We start from the raw sequence: 18559 nt of genomic DNA on the forward strand, positions 1-18559 counted from the left end.
ACACACACAAAAGAAAAACAGATGACCAGTCAGCCTCACTGACTCAGGGAATGGTGCAATGCCAGGGGCCTAACATACAAGAGATTGGTGCGCCAAAAGAAAAGGAAAATGGGACCACTTAGCTGACTAAATAATGACCTAAAATTCTGAGTTTGGTTCTTTTAAAAGTAATCTAAATATTCAAACATCAAGACTGTCAAAAACTGAAGAAAAGCCTGAAAGCTAGATCACTGACAGAAGAGAACTCAAAATACCTGAAGAAAGAACTCCTGAGATGAAGGACAGTCACTTTCTCAATCAAGCCAAAACCAGCCATGGGGAACGCTATTTCCAATGTGCTAAATGAAAACAGGCTACAACCAACAAAGGCCTTCAAAAAGAAGGTAAAAATTTTCAAATAAACAAAAGCCAGGCTGAGGATATAGCACAGTCATACAGGGCTCACCTATGTGCCACACACCCAGGTACAAAACTCAATTTTATGTAATTCAGCATATTAACAGCATACAAAGAAAACCTGCACCATTAACTCAATGTCAACTCATTCACAATTAAAAGCTGCCCAAACTATGATGAGAAAAGAATTTAATCTCATAAAACAATCCAAAAAACTACTAACAAACCTACACAGAGAAACCCTGACTCGAAAAAAACCAAAAAAAAAAAAAAAGAAAGAAAGAAAAGAAAGAATGTTTGTTCTTGCCAGTTCAACCTTTTTTGAGTCCTAGCCAGTACAATAAAAGCAAGAGTGGAAAGGGGACACAATGCATACAGATTTTAAAGGGAAAATCTAATCTCTACTCATGGCTGACATAGCTGTGTACATGGAAAATTCTGATGTCTATCAGAATAACTGAAATAGTAAAACTAACAGCAAGGTTAATATACAAAAATTAATTGTGCATTATATATATTAGCAGCAAACAACTTCAAAATAAAGAATTAACAGCAATATCAATAAAAAAATACTTTGTTTTTTGGGGACAGGGTTTCTCTGTACAGCTTTTGGAGCCTGTCTTGGACTCACTCTGTAGCCCAGGCTGGCCTCAAACTCACAGAGATCCGCCTGCATCTGACTCCCCAGTGCTGGGATTAAAGGTGTACTACACCACCACCACCACCACCACCACCACCACCAGGCAATAAAATACTTTAAATAAATTTGAACAAAGTTATCTATAAAAGCATAGTGGAGCCGGGCGGTGGTGGCGCACACCTTTAATCCCAGCACTTGGGAGGCAGAGGCAGGTGGATCTCTGTGAGTTCGAGGCCAGCCTGGTCTCCAAAGCGAGTTCCAGGAAAGGCTCAAAGCTACACAGAGAAACCCTGTCTCGAAAAACAAAAACAAAAAAAAAGCATAGTGGAGACAAACTCTAAACACAGGTGTGGGTAGAAGACTCAGCATTAGTACAATGGAAATTTGTCACAAATTGATGTACACACAATTCAGTTCCAATAAAAACCTTGCAAGCTTTTCTAGAAATCAACAGCCTGGTTCTATGAGATGTAAAGAACCTACAATGGCCAACATAAATTATGAAGACATACAGTGGAAGTGTTACATCACTTGACTTCTAGTATTTAACTACAAAATTATAATAAGCAGGACAATGTGGTAAAGGCATAGGAAAAACTTAGCAAAAACAGCCTCCAAACTATACCTAAACATGTGTCTAACTCATTTCACTACAAGACCACTGGGAAATGAGTCACACACACCCAGTAAATGAAGCTGGACAACTAAATACCAGGGATTAGGCTCAAACTGTACCTCACTTAGGCATCAACATTCTTTCAAGGTGAATTATAGCTATTACATAAAAAAAGCAAAACCATAAGCTTCTCTGGTCTTTAGACTAAAGAAAGATTTCATAGTACTCAAAATGCATTCAACGAATGTAAAACTAAGTTTGACATACTGGACTCTATCAAAGTGCAAACTTGCTGTACAAGACAAGCCACCGTCAGATGTGGTGGTGCACACCTTTAATTCCAGGACTTGGGAGGCAGAGGCAGGTGAGTCTCTCTCTGAGTTTGAGGCCAGCCTGGTCTACAGAGCAAATCCCAGGACAGCCAAGGCTATACCGTCTTAGAAATAAATAAATAAAAACAAAAAAAGACAAGCCACCAACTGAAAGGAAATATTTGTAGTACATTAGAGCTGATAAAAGATTGGCACCAGAAAACATCAAGATGACCCACAAATCAAAAACAAAAAACCCAGTTTTTTAAAAGTGTACAAAAAACTTGGGCAATCACAGAACAAAATTACAAATAGCTCATGAAAAAGTAGTAAACATTAGTTTTCTAGATAGGCAAATTCAAGCCATAATGAAAGTGAGATGGTTCAGCTCTCTCAGCAGGGAAAACTTTTCAGGCAAGCTTGATGGCCTGAGTTTGATCCCTTGAGCCCACATGGAAGGAGAGAACAGATCCTAACAAGTTGTCCTCTGCTCCACACGAAACCCATGTATTGGTGTCGGGTTTGGTTTGGTTTGTTTTGTTTTTTCAAGATAGGGTTTCTTTGTATAGGTCTGGTTGTTCTGGATTTCGCTCTGTAGACCAGGCTGGCCTCAAAGTCACAGAAATCCACCTGCCTCTGTCTCCCCAGTGCTGGGATTAAAAGCGTGTACCACCACTGCCAAGCTTAAAATGATTTAAAAAATAGGGCTGGAGAGATGGCTCAGAGGTTAAGAGCACTGGCTGTTCTTCCAGAGGTCCTGAGTTCAATTCCCAGCAACCACATGATGGCTCACAACCATCTACAATGAGATCTGGTGCCCTCTTCTGGCCTGCAGGCCGAACACTCACTGTATACATAATAAATAAATAAATCTTTAAAAAAAAAAAAAAGATTTAAAAAATAAAATTATAATGATGTGGCATATCCCACCCACTTGGGTATTAAAACATAGGCTCAATATCCACTGCTAGGGAAAAAAGTCTATTAAAAATAAAGATAAAACATGCCTTTAATCCCAGAATGTGATAGATGGAGGTAAGCATATCCCTAAGAGCTCAAATCCAGCCTGGTCCACGTAACAAGTTCCAGGATAGCAAGGGCTATACAGAGAGACTTTGTCTTAAAACACCAACAAACAAAACAATAAACAGAGCCAGAGAGATGGCTCAGCAGGTAAAGACACTTGCTATATCTGGCATCTGAGTTCAATCCACAGGACCCACTAAGTAGGAAAGAGCAGATGTCCATCCACAAATACACCCAATTAAGAAATGGAATAAAGTGTCAGTAAACAGTACCAAAAATATATATCCACGAGTATGGATACATAAAACCTCACTGCTGAGTATATAAAAATGGCACAAGTGCTCAGAAAACAAGCAGCTTATTACTTTTAAAAACATACTTTTGACATCAGTCAGCAATACCAGATGTACAAAACTCGTAGAGTACCTTCATTTGCAATAGCCCCAAACTGGAAATCTAGACATCCCACCAAGAAATGAGGTATAAACATTATTCATGTAACACTGTGACTCTCAGCCCAAGTACTAACCTAAAGGAATCTCAAACACAAAAAGAGAAGCCAGAGGTAGATGAGCATAGACTCTATTTTTCTACGTGGAAGGGTTACTTTGTGGGGGAAGGAAACATTTTTATATTAGTTAGAATTGTGACAACACAGGGCTATAAAGTCTACACACTTTTCAAACTGCATTTCATTTTATTGAAGCTCTGTTTCTTTCATTGTGCATGAATTTTAATAAAAACAAAAATAATCTCAGCTGGCAATGTTGGTACATGCCTTTAATCCTGGCACTCGGGAGGCAAAGGCAGGAGGATTTCTGAGTTTGAAGCCACCCTGGATTACAGAGCAAGTTCCAGGATGGCCAAGGATACACAGAGAAACTTCATCTCGAAAAACCAAAATAATAATAATAATGATAATAAAAATATAAAAAACAGACGGGCAGTGGTGGCGCACACCTTTAATCCCAGCACTCAGGAGGCAGAGCCAGGCGGATCTCTGTGAGTTCGAGGCCAGCCTGGGCTACCAAGTGAGCTACAGGAAAGGCGCAAAGCTACGCAGAGAAACCCTGTCTCGAAAAAAACCAAAATATATATATATATAAAACATAAAACAAACAAATAGCATCTCATTATTCAGAGCCATTTTTCACGTTCAGTAGTAAGGATAAAGTCTAAGATCAGCACGACTATAGCTAGTGGGTTAAACAGGTGCTCACCTGGCAAATCCTTGTGGCAATTCTCCAAGGCCATAGAGTGGATAAAGGTACGGACTTTTACCGTATCTTGCCAAAGACTCGCTGTAAAGTTTAATTCTATTAATGGTATCATAACACGGCTGATCTAAGTAGCTGGGAAAAAAATAAAAGAATATTAGAACAAGACTACTTCTTGTTTATTTTAAACTCTTTTTCTGAAGCAATTTCAAATTACCACCCTCTCATTTCTCTTAAAGTGCCCTAACACTAATTTGCAACTAGAACCTCTTTTCCAGGCCACACAATAGCATACAATTCCTAAGTCTCCCATTTGGAAAACTGAAGATTCAGTGGAGAGTTTCAAGGAAAATATGAATCTGGAAACCAAAAGTTACTGCCTGGACTACTCACTCTGTTGTTGATACTCTATAGTAAATGTAAGCAGACTAGAAATTGTCTATGATATAGAACAGGAACTGCAAAGTGGCCCCCAATCCACTTGTGGTAAACAGACTTCCTATCACTGCTGGCAAGTATTTTCCAGCTTTTGCCAAGCCCTCAATGAGATTCATTAGCCTACTTACTCATCTGTTCTGTACAGTGCAAGAGAATGGCCAGTGAAGTCTATAACGTCTTGGCCCAAATCAAATTTCTTATACACATCTCTCATTGAGGTCTTCTTAGGGTCAATGCCCTCAAAAGTTCTAGGATCTTTTTCATCGAAGTTGGCAACATAAACTAGGAACTTCCTGAAGCGGCGTTTTTCAAACAGTCCCATTAAGCCTGAAAAATATTTTTTCAAAAAGCACATAATCACAATAGGACACTGAGAAGAAAAAATATGAGAGCATATTTAAACGTCAATGTCATTACTCAACAAATATAATTTATACAACATGGTCTCCAGGGGCACAACAAAGATCATTCATAAAGTCTTCAATTTTAACACACAATTTCAGGTAACTAGTACATATTTGGAGAAACTAAAACTTTGAAAAAATTGTTCCAAAGGCATCTATACCTATATTCATTCTCCCTCTAATAATGCTGATCTGTAATTCAACCAGTTCCCAAAACTATGAATGCTGCTCCTTTGCCCTCTTTCGAATGTCATGACACATTCATAGACTTAATGGGAAAAGTCATTGAAGGCACCACAAAGAGTTAACAGCAGCCACCTTGAGAAGATGATTGCCCTGGAGGTCACTTACTTTAATGAAATCTTAAACAATCAGTGTGCTGCTGCTCTACATACTTTTTAAAAACAGCTACAAGCAGAGCTAGAGACAGCTCAGCAGGTAGGAGCGCTTGCTGCTCTTGCAGAGAGGATCTGAACACCCCATAGTGGCTCATGACCATGTGTAACTCCAGCCCTGTAGAGATCTAATGCCTCCTCGGGCACCAGGTATGCATGCGGTGCACACATATATACAGGCAAATAATCACACAAAATAAAAATATCTTTAAAAGGAATACACTGGCTGTGGTGGAACACACGAACAAACACACACAAACACACACATGGGGGGGCACTATATGTAACAAGCTCTCTCTGAGTCAGTACTCCTACTAATAACATATATCTGCTACTAAGATAAAGCTGAGAAAACTTCTGGTTTTATATTCTTTCCCCTCCTCTCCTAAACGGAATAAAACATTAAAGTTAACTGGTGTATGCCTAAGTGCCTAAAATAGTGTCTGGCATATAACTGATAATCAATTAACTATTTTTTGACTAGATAAATGGGTTTCTAAGACTCCTTTTCACCATAAGACCTCATCATTCTGATAAATACAATGAGAATTACTTACTAGATGCCAGGGCTTCTGCTTCGGTGGAAGGAACCTTGTAGATTTTCCCCCCCTTATAGACAAAGCTCCCTTCAATCACTTTGAAATCCATATAGCGAGTGACCTCTGTGTAAAGCAGCATCTTCACCAACTGACCTACAAAAGTCACATAATGCAAGCTGTCACTGAAATCTTACTACCAATAAAAATTAGCAGAAATTGCTATTAAGGGCTCCCAAACTGTGGTGGTATTGTGTTCCCCAAAATATTGTACACCCTAATAAACTTATCTGGGGTCAGAGACAGAACAGCCACAATATTAAACATGAGGACAGGCAGTGGCAGCACATGCCTTTAATCCTAGCATTCCAGAGGCAGAAATCCATGTGTTCAAGGATACAGCCAAGCAAGCCTTTAATCCCAGGGAGTGATGGTAGAAAGCAGAAAGGTATATAAGACATGAGGACCAGAAACTAGAAGCATTTGGCTGGTTAAGCATTTGGCTGGCTAAGCTTTCAGGCTTTTGAGCAGCACAATTCAGCTGAGACCCATTCTGGATGAGGACTCAGAGGTCTCCAGTCTGAGGAAACAAGACCAGCTGAGGATCCGGCGAAGTGAGGTAGCTGTGGCTTGTTTTGTCTCTCTCATCTTCCAGCATTTCACCCCAATACCTGGCTCAGGTTTCATTTTATTAATAAGAACTTTTAAGATTCCTGCTACACCAAATTTTCTCCTAACATTGTATAGCAACTCTTACCAAGAATCCCCACAAAGTCACATTTTCAATGGTACGATTAGAATACACACCTCAAGCACATGTTTTTTTTGTTTTGTTTTTTTTTTGTTTGTTTTTTTTGGTTTTTCAAGACAGGGTTTCTCTGTGTAGCTTTGCACCTTTCCTGGAACTCACTTGGTAGCCCAGGCTGGCCTCAAACTCACAGAGATCCGCCTGCCTCTGCCTCCCAAGTGCTGGGATTAAAGGCATGTGCTACCACCACCCTGCTAGAACAAACATTCTTGTTCCCAGTCTTAGAAAAAATATTAAATATTTTCTATTAATTAGTGTTTTGTTTTTAGTAGTTTTTTGGATTGTGCTGGGATTAAAGGCGTGCGCCACCACCGCCCGGCTCAAGCACATGTTTAAGCTTAATGTTATAACTTGTAGGCTCATCAACTTGGCTTTGCAAAGGCCATGAAATATGTACTAGCAGTGAGAAGAGGTCTGTTTTACTGCAAGTGGATTTAGGCAACTTTGCAGTTCTATATCAGCCACAGGCAATTCCAAGTATTTCAATTTCTAAATTAACTTATATTTATTAGAGAATATCAACATCAGATAGAGAAAGGACTACAATTAGGAATACCATCTGTCTATAAGCCTAAGGAGGCTCATGTACCCAAATCAGCCAAAATTTTGGGGAAACCAAAACCATTTTAAAGCTGATTTGAAAGGATAACTACAACAGGGTAATCACATCTTTTTTTAAAGTTAGAGCTGAGGGACATAACTCAGTGGAGAAACATTTGTCTAGCATATATGAGACCCTGTATTCAAACTCCAGAACAAAAAAAATATTTAAGAAATAAAATATGAAGAAATACTCATGTAGCAGAGATGAAAGTACACTAAACAATTCTCTTAACAGGTCCCAATATTAAGACTTGTGACTAAGAATTGAATATAGCTAGACAGGGCACACCAATCCAACTCTGAAAGCTGAGGAAGAAGGATCGGTTCAGTGTCCATGTCGCCTGGCTACACAGAAGACCATGTTTCCAAACACCACCAAAGTCTACGAGTTCATAGGATAGAAATTCAAATCAAAATGGAAACAATAAATGAGTGCCAAATGACAGGCCTCTTTGAAAAGGTACGTTTTCAAACAACATAAAAGTAGGTAAACTTCAGCCAGGCGGTCTTGGTGCATGGCTTTAATCCCAGCAATCGGGAGGCAGAGCCAGGCAATCTCTGTGAGTTCGAGGCCAGCCTGGTCTTCAGAGTGAGATCCAGGACAGGCATCAAAACTACACAGAGAAACCCTGTCTCAAAACACCAAAAAAAAAAAAAAAGAAAGAAAGAAAGAAAGAAAGAAAGAAAGAAAGAAAGAAAAAGAAAGAAAGAAGAAGAAAAAGAAAAAGAAAAGAAAAGAAAAACACATGCAATAGAGTTGTGCAGCAAAACCCAAGACTAAAATAAAAGGCTGTTCCTGTGTCTTTAGTGGGGTGATGTCTGTAAGGAGTTCACTGCAAGGAGAACAAAACAGAAAATATGCTAAGCACAACACTGGCCAATTTGCTAATAAACAGGAAAGCTGGTTAAAAAAAAAAAAAAAAAAAAAAAAAAAAACTAATACTCATCCCACCTTCTAACAGACAGATTTTATGTTAAAAATCAAATTTTACCTTTCAATGACAAAATGGCAGAAACAAAAATGTGTACTATTATCAAAGGCTGACAGAGGTACCAGGAAAGATAAAAGCCAAATGTGGCAATAAACAGAAAAATCTTCTGAAAGAGATCCCTAATTCTCTCCTAACGGTACACAATGCTATCTGTCATCAACTTGCAAACATTTCTTCCCCCCTCTTTATTACACCCCTACACATATTAATACACAGGCTGGAAACTCCCTGTTAACTGGGACTATACATATATACATATATGTTATCTTGAAAATCAAAAGATTAAGCATAATTAAATCTAAATGGTGGTTCCATCCCTAGCACGGCAAAGAAACAAACCTGGATAGTGTGATTCTCACTATGCAAATGTTGTTTCCTTTCTGCTTAGTGTGTTACCTAAATTATACAAACTTGTTGATAATTTACCTCAGAAGAATTCAGTTATTATTTAAATTTATAAGAGCAGTCAAATAAAGTATCTATTAATACAAACTATAAAACATAACTCAAAAAAGAAAAAAGTAGCACATACTTTATTTCATGGGAAATAAATTTGTAACAAAAAACTTAGTTTTTCACTGGAGAGATGGAGATGTATGGTGGTATTTTATTTGTACTGAAATGTGATTTTAATTGTATGTTAATAAATAAAGTTGCCAGGGGGTCAGAGCTATTAGAGCCATAGAAAGAGCACGGCAGTGGTGGTGCACACCTTTAATCCCATAGATCTCTGTGTGTTCAGGGATGCAGCCAGCATTGGAGACATACGCCTTTAAGACCTGGAGGGCTGTACTTACAGGCAGTGACGAGGCAGTCATGTGTTTGGGTTTACAACCAATGAGAAAGCAGAACAGAAAGACTATTTAAAGACATACACACAGGAAGTAGCTCTCTTTCGGGAAGCTAGGAGCACCGCAGGAAGAAGGGTAAGATTTTAGCTCTGAGCTCTGACCTCTCGGCTTTCTCTTTTACATTGGTTCTGTGTTTCTTATTTAATAAGACGGTTGGTTACATCTACAGAGATGGCTCAGAAGTTAAGAGCACTGGCTGCCCTTCCAGAGTTCCTAAGTTCAATTCCCAGTAACCACATAGCTCACAACCATCTGTAATTTGATCTGATGACTTCTTCTGGCCTGCAGGCAGAACACTGTATACATAATAAATAAATCTTTTTTAAAAATGTGAATGAAATAAACTATTTTATTTTTAAAAAAAAAAATTTTTTTAAAGAGGGGGCTGGAGAGATGGCTCAGTGGTTAAGAGCACTGACTGTTCTTCCAGAGGACCGGGGTTCAATTCCCAGCACCCACATGGCTGCTCACAACTCTCTGTAATTCCAGTCCTAGGGTACTAAAACACCAATTTACATAAGATAAATGTTATTTTTAAAAAGATAATTTGAACAATTTAGGTTTTCTTCTTTTTTTTAATTTTTCCAGACAGAGCCTCACACTATTAGCAATCCTCCAGCCTCAGCTTCCTGAGTGCTGGGATTACAGGTGTTCACCACTGTACCTGGCTCATTTTTCAATAACATCTTAGAAAAAATACAGATACCACAAAATTTTAAAAAATATTTCAGTCCTCTAAAATACTGAAAAATTAGGTAATCTCAACAACTTGCACACTAGAAAACCTTTAAAAACAACTATTTAAGACTCAGGTTCGCAGGCGGTGGTGGTGCACGCCTTTAGTTCCAGGACTGGGGAGGCTAAGGCAGACAGATGTCTGTGAGTTCCAGGCCAGCCTGGCTACAAAGGGAGTTCCAGGATAGCCAGGGATGTTACACAGAGAAACCCTCTCTCAAAAACAAAAAAAAAAAAAAACAAAAAAAAGGAAAGACTCAGGTCCCTCTACACCACAGCCTACTTACTCATCAAGAAGAAAGTCTCTCACAGATACTTATAATGTTATTATATTTAGAATCCTGATTTGTACTACACCACACTGGATTTGCAACAAATGTTTCTACTGTGTGAAATGTGTATAATTTCTTATAAAACTTAAATAATAAAATCTTCAATTTTGGTGCACTGTGTGCCACATCATGATTTTCTTTTCTTTTCTTTTCTTTTTTTCTTTTCTTTTTTGGTTTTTCAAGACAGAGCTTCTCTGTGTAGCTTTGTGCCTTTCCTGGATCTCACTCTGTAGACCAGGCTGGCCTTGAACTCACAAAGATCCACCTGCCTCTGCCTCCTGAGTGCTGAAATTAAAGGTGTGCACCACCACTGCCCGGCATGATTTTGTTTCTTTCCAGAACTATTTACTATACCCCCCTTCCTCCATTCTTACCTGACCCAGGACACTTTTAATGGAACATATTACTAAACATACTGTTGACATCAACACATTCCCCAGGGGCTCAGACCTGGGTAATATTCTCTACTTCCAAACCAGATTCCATATACTGCTATAAATTATGTTAAAATTCTTTACCATTGGCCATAAGGAACTTGGGAATTAAGTCAACATTCCAGTCTCTTCCTCTCCCCATTGATGCTGGTGGTTGTCCTGGTAATTTAAACCTTTTGTATAACTAAAAGTACAAAAAAAAAAGTATCAATAATGTAACAAGATGTAATTTTCACTAAAACATCAATAATTTTTAGATTAAGGGGCTGAGATATAACACAACTACAAGAGGTAAAGTACAAAGCATTTTATTTTTAGTCAGATAAAACTTTATACAAACTTATTAATTCAGATAAGACTTGTAGGTCTCAATATTATATAGTTAAATACAGTATTTAACTCATGAATACTAATATGAACAAGCATTGCATAAGTCTTTTCCACTTACAGTAGAATCATTTAAACTCATTCCCCCTAAGTTTGCTTCTCTAACTACACAAGTTTAAAAAAAATGTTAAATACTTCAAATCTAGAAAAGACAGTTAAAACTACTTCTTGTTAACTTGTAGCTTTTAGGCTTCACTGAAATACAACTGATATATATATATAACTTCACACACAAATATAACACTTTGATAAGTATGAACATAAGCACACACCAATGACTCCATCACCAAATACTAAGTACACATTCACCTCCAATGAGTCTCTCAGCATGATACAGTATGAAGTAATCAACAATTTCCTTCAAACTAGAAGCCTGTACTTCTCCAAAGAAAAAAGGAAGAGGAGAAAGGTGGTGAGACTTGTATATTAAGAGAACAGAGAAGAAACACTTATATTTAAAACTTTAGTTAATACTGGTTTTAAAAACAGAAGTCTATTGAAGAGCTAAATATCACTCTCTGAGTTACTGGAAATCTGAATATAGTCTAAATATTGTTCTTTTTCATACATGTAGTAGCATTATGATACTGTAGAAAATGTCATCCTTAAAAATGGAAGCTGAAATATTTATGTCAAGTGCCAATGTCTTTTTTACTTGCAACTTTTCAAACCCGTAAGAAAGCTAGGTCTAGTGGTGCAGACCTATAAACCTGGAAGCTGAAAAAGGGAGCTCTTGAGTTCAAGGCCAGCTAGGGCTACATAATAAAACCTTGTCAATTTTATTTTTTTTATTTTTTTATAATTTATTTAATTTTATTTTATTTGCATTTGCGTGAAGGTGTCAGATCTGGAATGGGAGTTACAGACAGTTCTGAGCTGTCATGTGGGTGCTGGGAATTGAACCTGGGTCCTCTGGAAGAGCAGCCAGTGCTCCTAACCCCTGAGCCATCTCTCTAGCCCCCCTTGTCAATTTTAAAGAAAAAGTAGAGCAATAATAACAAACAAAACCCAATCAAATGCTCTAAGAAGTTGCTGGATTCAGACGGGAGGTTTTGCTACACTCTAACAAAACATTCTTTCAACTCTTTCTTCAGTATTCCTAAACACAAGAATAAACTTCTTGGTATAGGTATTAAGCATAATCAGCCAGTGATTTTAATACTCATGGAAGTGTACATTATTTCACAAAAAGTGTTAATCCTCATATATGTAAAAATTTACAAGCTCCAGACCAAGAAATAAATTTAGAAAAATTCACTTATAAAAAGCCCCCTCCCAAAAAGAGGAAAAGGAAAAAGCATAGTAGAGTAAACAGCATTAAGCTTGGAATTATAGTATAACTTTAAAAACTATTTATTTTTATTTCATTTGCATTGATGTTTTGCCTGCATGTATGTCTGTATGAGGGCATCAGATCCCCTGGAATTAGAATTACAGACAGTTGTGAGTTTCCATGTGGCTACTAGGAATTGAACCTGGGTCCTTTGGAAGAGCAGTTAGTGAGTGCTCTTAACCACTGAGCCATCTCTCCAGCCCACCACTATGATTTTTTTTTAACCTTGCAAACACAACTCTGTAATATGGAAAACGGATAAAGAATGCACAACTTTAAGGGACTGAGAAGGCCAGCCTGGTCTACAAAGTGAGTTCCAGGACAGCCAAGGCTACACAAAGAAATCCCCATCTCAAAAAACAAACCAAAAAAGACTGAGGCAATAAATAAAGCCAGATGGCGAGTGATGGCATTCTGCTGGCATACTGGGCACCCCTCCCATTCTTCCCAGTCCACACACTATACAACCCTTGTAGTGGGTAGCTGTCTGAGCCATGCCCTGAAGCACGGCCCCTAGTGAGGCAGGCAGATGTAGCTGTTACACCTGCCTATGACCTTGAGGTACTGGCCTCTGGGATGTGGTCACAGGAGACCCTTTAGACAATGGGATACACATATGTTGGCCCCTCTTGGCTACCTCGAGGTTCTGGATACTAAGATAGACCAAGCCATTCAGCATGGGACATAGCTCAGCTTTCCCAGACGCTAAGATAAATCTCCTGTGGTTGTGAGTTTACCCCCAAATAAATTCCTTTGATCATTAAATAGACTGGATTTATCCCAATAAGCCCCCAAACTAGAAGCTCCTAAAAATAATAGAGCTGAAGACCTATTAAATATTCTATTTAATAAGCCAAAAGTGCTAGGCATGGTGTTCCATGCCCTTAATCCCAGCCCTCGAGAGTGGAGGCAGATGGAGCTCTGTAAGTGTGAAGCCAGTCTGGTATGTATAGTGAGATTCTGGACAGCCAACACTAGGTAGAGAAAGACAGACTCTGTCTCACCTCCCTCTTCCAAATAGTAATAATAATAAGGCAAAACGAGACCTTCTCCAAGAACTAAAGTGGAGGCTCACAAGTAATTCCTACATGTAAAGATACACTGATCACAGAGACTTACATCTTCCAGTGGTGTTATAGATGCACTTTCTCCTCCATAGTATGGGTTCTGATCCATGTGAAGAACCTTCTTTCCATTCACTGACATTATCCCCGACAGGATACATTCCTAAGGGTAAATGTATATTTTTAAAAGAAGAAAAGACACATACATGTTTAAAGTGCATTCTTTATTAAAAGGCAAACTCACTAAGCAGTCTTAGTAATTCAAACACTCGCTCACCATGACTAAACTGGTAGGTTTAAAGCTTCTCTTAGACTCCTGTGAGTTCTGAGGTGAAAAATTCATTTCACAGTAACAGAACCTATCAATCACTGTTTTTGTTTTTGTTTTGCTTGTTTTTTTTTTTTTTTTTTTTTGGTTTTTCGAGACAGGGTTTCTCTGTGTAGCTTTGCACCTTTCCTGGAACTCGCTTTGGAGACCAGACTGGCCTCGAACTCACAGAGATCCACCTGCCTCTGCCTCCCGAGTGCTGGGATTAAAGGCGTGCACTACCACCGCCTGGCCCAGTCACTATTTTTTTACTGGTCTGTCATTTATATTAATGCCAAATCACAGGAGAACAGAACAAAGGCAGAGGCTTTCAACTACACCCTGCCACTCTTCTTTTCTATCAGGCATTCACTAAAATCTTTAATGAGCCACTGAAATTTAACTTAGAGTCAGGAGGTGGTGGCACACGCCTTTAGTCCCAGCACTCAGAAGGCAGAGACAGATGGATCTCTGTGAGTTTGAGGCCAGCCTGGTCTACAAAGTGAGTTTCAGGACAGGGTCCAAAGCTAAAGAAACCCTGTCTCAAAACACAAAAACAAAACAAAACAAAAATTTAACTTAATAAAGGCACATCTGAAATACCCACCTTTGTGAACAAATCGGAAGTGCCACATAGCACTTCCAGCTCAAGGAAAATCTTTGGTGCCACTCATTTATAGGCTGTATGTATGTAGACACTTTGTTCCATAAGTCACCATTTTTATTTGAAAGAACTGACTACAATTAGTCAGCTTTGATAAACATTTTTCAAAAATGAACCTCTTAAAAAGTCGATACATGTTGGGTATGGGAAAGGAGGAAGCCCTGAGTCCCAAGTCGGTGTGTATTGTTGGCAGGACCATGCTCCAGGAAAATGGCAGACTTCCTGTCCGACAGAGGCAGGGAAATGGCCAAGCCTTCCCTCCTTGTCCAAGTGTCAATGTTGACAGTGTGTGCAGAAAATGTCCACCATAGCTTTCAGCACCACCACCCACTGCTTCCCAACAGACACTGCTCCTACTGAGCTTTCCTAAACCTGTCTCCTTGTGAAGTAGAATATTATTTTAAGATGTATTACTTTTGTTTATGTTGTATTTGTTTAACTCTGTGAAGCTGTGTTACTGTGCCAGTCTAAAACACCTAATGGTCTAATAAAGAACTGGCCAATAGCAAGGCAGGAGAAAGGGTAGGTGGGGCTGGCAGGCAGAGAGAATATAAAGAGGGAGAAATCTGGGGGGGGGGGGGGGAGTTCTGGAGCCAGAGAAGGAAGAGAACTCCAGGGGCCAGCCACCCAGCTACACAGCAAGCCACAGAGTTAAGAATAAGATTTACAGAAGTTAGAGAATGGGAAAAGCTCAGAGGCAAAAGATAGATAGGTTAATGTAAGGAAAGTTGGGTAGAAACTAAGAGAAGCTAAGGCTGGGCATTCATAAAGAATAAACCTCCATGTGTGATATATTGGGAGCTGGGTGGCAGGCACCCCAACAAAAAGAGAAAATAAAAAACATCCTTGGTCTGGCAATATACTGTAAATGCTGCATCCTTGTTTATCTGAATGTAAAAGCCAATCATCCTTGTTCTGCTGTATGCAATAACCCATCTCTGTTCAACTCTATGTAATGATATACACTCTGAGCTTCCAGAACACTGAAGCTTCTTCAGCAGAAAGCCCAGTCCACTTCTGTTCATGTGTTTGTCTTTTCTTCAATCCTTTGCCACCCCACTCAGATACATCTCTGGGGCCTGCTGTGGGATGGTCTGTATGTCAAATTGCTCTGATTGGTCAATAAATAAAACACTGACTGGCCAGTGGCTAGGCAGGAAGTAGGTGGGACAAGGAGAGAGGAGAGTTCTGGGAAACAGAAGGCTGAGGCAGAGAGACACTGCCAGCTGCCGCCATGACAAGCAGCATGTGAAGACTCCGGTAAGCCACAAGCCACGTGGCAAGGTACAGATTTATGGAAATGGATTAATTTAAGCTATAAGAACAGTTAACAAGAAGCCTGCCACGGCCATACAGTTTGTAAGCAATATAAGTCTCTGTGTTTACTTGGTTGGGTCTGAGCGGCTGTGGGACTGGCGGGTGACAAAGATTTGTCCTGACTGTTGGCAAGGCAGGAAAACTCTAGCTACAGGGGCCTACAAGGATCCAGCAGTTGGGGGCTGGAGAGATGGTTCAGAGGTTAAAAATACTAGCTGCTTTTCCAGAGAACCAGGGTTTGATCCCCAACACCCACAAGGCAGCTCACCATCTTCTGTAACTTTTAGTTCCAAGGGATATGACTGCATTTTTCTAGCCTCCATGGGTACTAGGCAAGCACGTGGTACACAAACATACATAGAAGCAAAAGACCATAATCATAAAAAATAATAAAAGGAAAAACTGTTATTTGTTATCAATAAAGTACAATTTATGAATGCAACATAATTTTGGAATGCTCATCTACCATCATGGGGCCCAATACTTATAGGACATTTTGGAATGTCATTAGTAACAGTTGATTCTTTCTCATTCTTTTATCTTAAGACTGGGTCTTGCTACTCTGTATACCAGGCTGGCCAAGAACTACCCAACTAATGATCCTCTTACCTTCCCATCAGAAGTGCTGGCATGCTCCAACACACAATACAAGACTGACTGGACTTTTCATATTATCAGATGAAATACCAGCACTCAAAAGATCTATATTGTTCAGAGTAAGCTAAGAGTTCCTAAGTGAATGGAGAACAACGGTATGAAAAATAAAAAATAAAAAAAATTTAAAAATCACAAAAGAATTCCAAGTACAAGCCAGAGCAAAAAAATTTTATTTAATTTTTAAAAACCTTTTTAATTGCCGGGTGGTAGTGGTGCACGCCTTTCATCTCAGCACTAGTGGGGGAGAGGGAGGGCAGAGCCAGGCGGATCTCAGTGAGTTTGAGGCCAGCCTGGTCTACAGAGCGAGATCCAGGACAGGCACCAAAACTACACAGAGAAACCCTGTCTCGAGAAAGAAAAAAAAAAAACTTTTTAATGATTTATTTTATATACATGTTTTGCCTACATGTGTATCTCTTTGAGGGTTTCAGATCCCCTGAAACTGTAGTTACAGACAATTGTGAACTGCCATGTTGGTGCTGGGAATTGAACCTGGGTCCTCTGAGAGAGCAGCCAGTGCTCTTAACCACTGAGCCATCTCTCCAGCTCCTAAAGCAAAGGACTTTAATAGGCCAGAATAAGAAATATAGATGCAGCTTGGGTTTCATATTCCAATTAATTTTTTTAAAATTGTCACTTAAGTTTCTGTGTAAATGAAAGAAATTGTCACAAAAATCTGAAAGGCAATTAAAATACTTTCCCCCTTTCCAAATACACAATTATGAGAGGCCTCATACAAACTTCAGCTAAGACAAATACCACAAGAACATAGACACAGATAGAATAATCTGATTTCTAAGACAGACATTAAAAAAAATTGCAAAAAATGTAAATCAAAGATTCTTTTCCTATAAATTTCATTTTGGATAATTATATACAATATGTATATACTCTACTTAATAGAGTTGTCATTCACATTAAAATATAATGTGCTTGTTTGAAAATATGATAAATATTTTCATATCTATTGATTTTCCTTAACGTCTTTTCTTTGTAGACCTGCAGAAGGAAGCCAGCCAGGGCTTTATGCACACTGAGCAAGCATCATTACTGAGTTCCTTGCTAGCCTTGTTTGTGCTGACTTTCTTTTTCTTTTTTCTTCCTTTCAAGACAGGGTTTCTCTATGTATCCCTGGCTGTCCTGGAACTTGAGCTATAGACCAGGCTGGCCTCAAATTTGGAGATCTACTTGCCTCTACCTTCCAAGTGCCAGGATTAAAGGTGTGCACCACCACCACCACCACCACCACCACCACCACCACCACCACCACCTGACTAAGTTGTTTCCTGGTTTGCCATAATCTGCCACCTTGCTGGGAAATGTACATTCTAAACAGGCTCTGGAATCTCAGGTTGAAATCACAGCTCCAAAGCTTTGATAAAACAACTGAGCCCCATCTTTTAGGCTGCTTGAAAAGGGAGGGGAATGAAAATTTGCATTTCTAACAAGTTCCTAGGTGATGGTGACAAAGCTAGTCCAGAACTGAGTTCTAAAGTACAGCTACTTAAGTAGCATCTCTCAAGTGACAGTCACCAGGGGCTCATGTGAAAATATAGATTCATATATCTTCCTAATGAAGTAAGTTTCTATGTTTCTAGTAAGTTCTCAGGTGCTGTGGAAGCAGCTAGTCTAGACACGTGCTTCTGGTAACAGCTAGTCTAGACGTGTGCTTCTGGTAACAGGGGGCTCCACTGAATGAATACACCATGGGGATGAGCCCAATTTTACATATCCAATCTCCTCTTGGTGGGCCAAAGACTTCCAGTTCTTGACTAGTATTACTCTGTGGCCACTTTCACATGGGTCCTTCTGTCATACCATTTGTTACAGCTGCATCATAAAAAACAGACTGTGGCCAGGCGGTGGTGGCGCACGCCTTTAATCCCAGCACTCAGGAGGCAGAGCCAGGCGGATCTTTGTGAGTTCGAGGCCAGCCTGGGCTACCAAGTGAGTTCCAGGAAAGGGGCAAAACTACACAGAGAAACCCTGTCTCGAAAAAACAAACAAACAAACAAACAAAAGCAGACTGTGCCTTTATGATTGCAAACTCACTTGCTTCAACAGTATATGAGCATCCTTGTTTCAAGCCCTTTAGT

At 39.3% G+C, this 18559-nt stretch overlaps 1 protein-coding gene across 1 annotated transcript in view; it reads right to left on the reverse strand.

Moving 5' to 3' along the window:
• Window positions 1–18559, reverse strand: part of Gdi2 (GDP dissociation inhibitor 2) — a 30822-nt gene that overhangs the window by 6464 nt on the left and 5799 nt on the right. The window contains exons 2-6 of the mRNA XM_028891197.2: window positions 13574–13681; window positions 10819–10918; window positions 6001–6135; window positions 4773–4971; window positions 4210–4341 (exon numbers count right to left, since the gene is read on the reverse strand). Coding sequence (XP_028747030.1) covers window positions 4210–4341; window positions 4773–4971; window positions 6001–6135; window positions 10819–10918; window positions 13574–13681 — 674 coding nt within the window. The remainder of the gene's footprint in view (window positions 1–4209; window positions 4342–4772; window positions 4972–6000; window positions 6136–10818; window positions 10919–13573; window positions 13682–18559) is intronic.

The sequence above is a fragment of the Peromyscus leucopus genome, chromosome 5 (genome assembly GCF_004664715.2).
Source record: "Peromyscus leucopus breed LL Stock chromosome 5, UCI_PerLeu_2.1, whole genome shotgun sequence".
NCBI lineage: Eukaryota > Metazoa > Chordata > Mammalia > Rodentia > Cricetidae > Peromyscus > Peromyscus leucopus.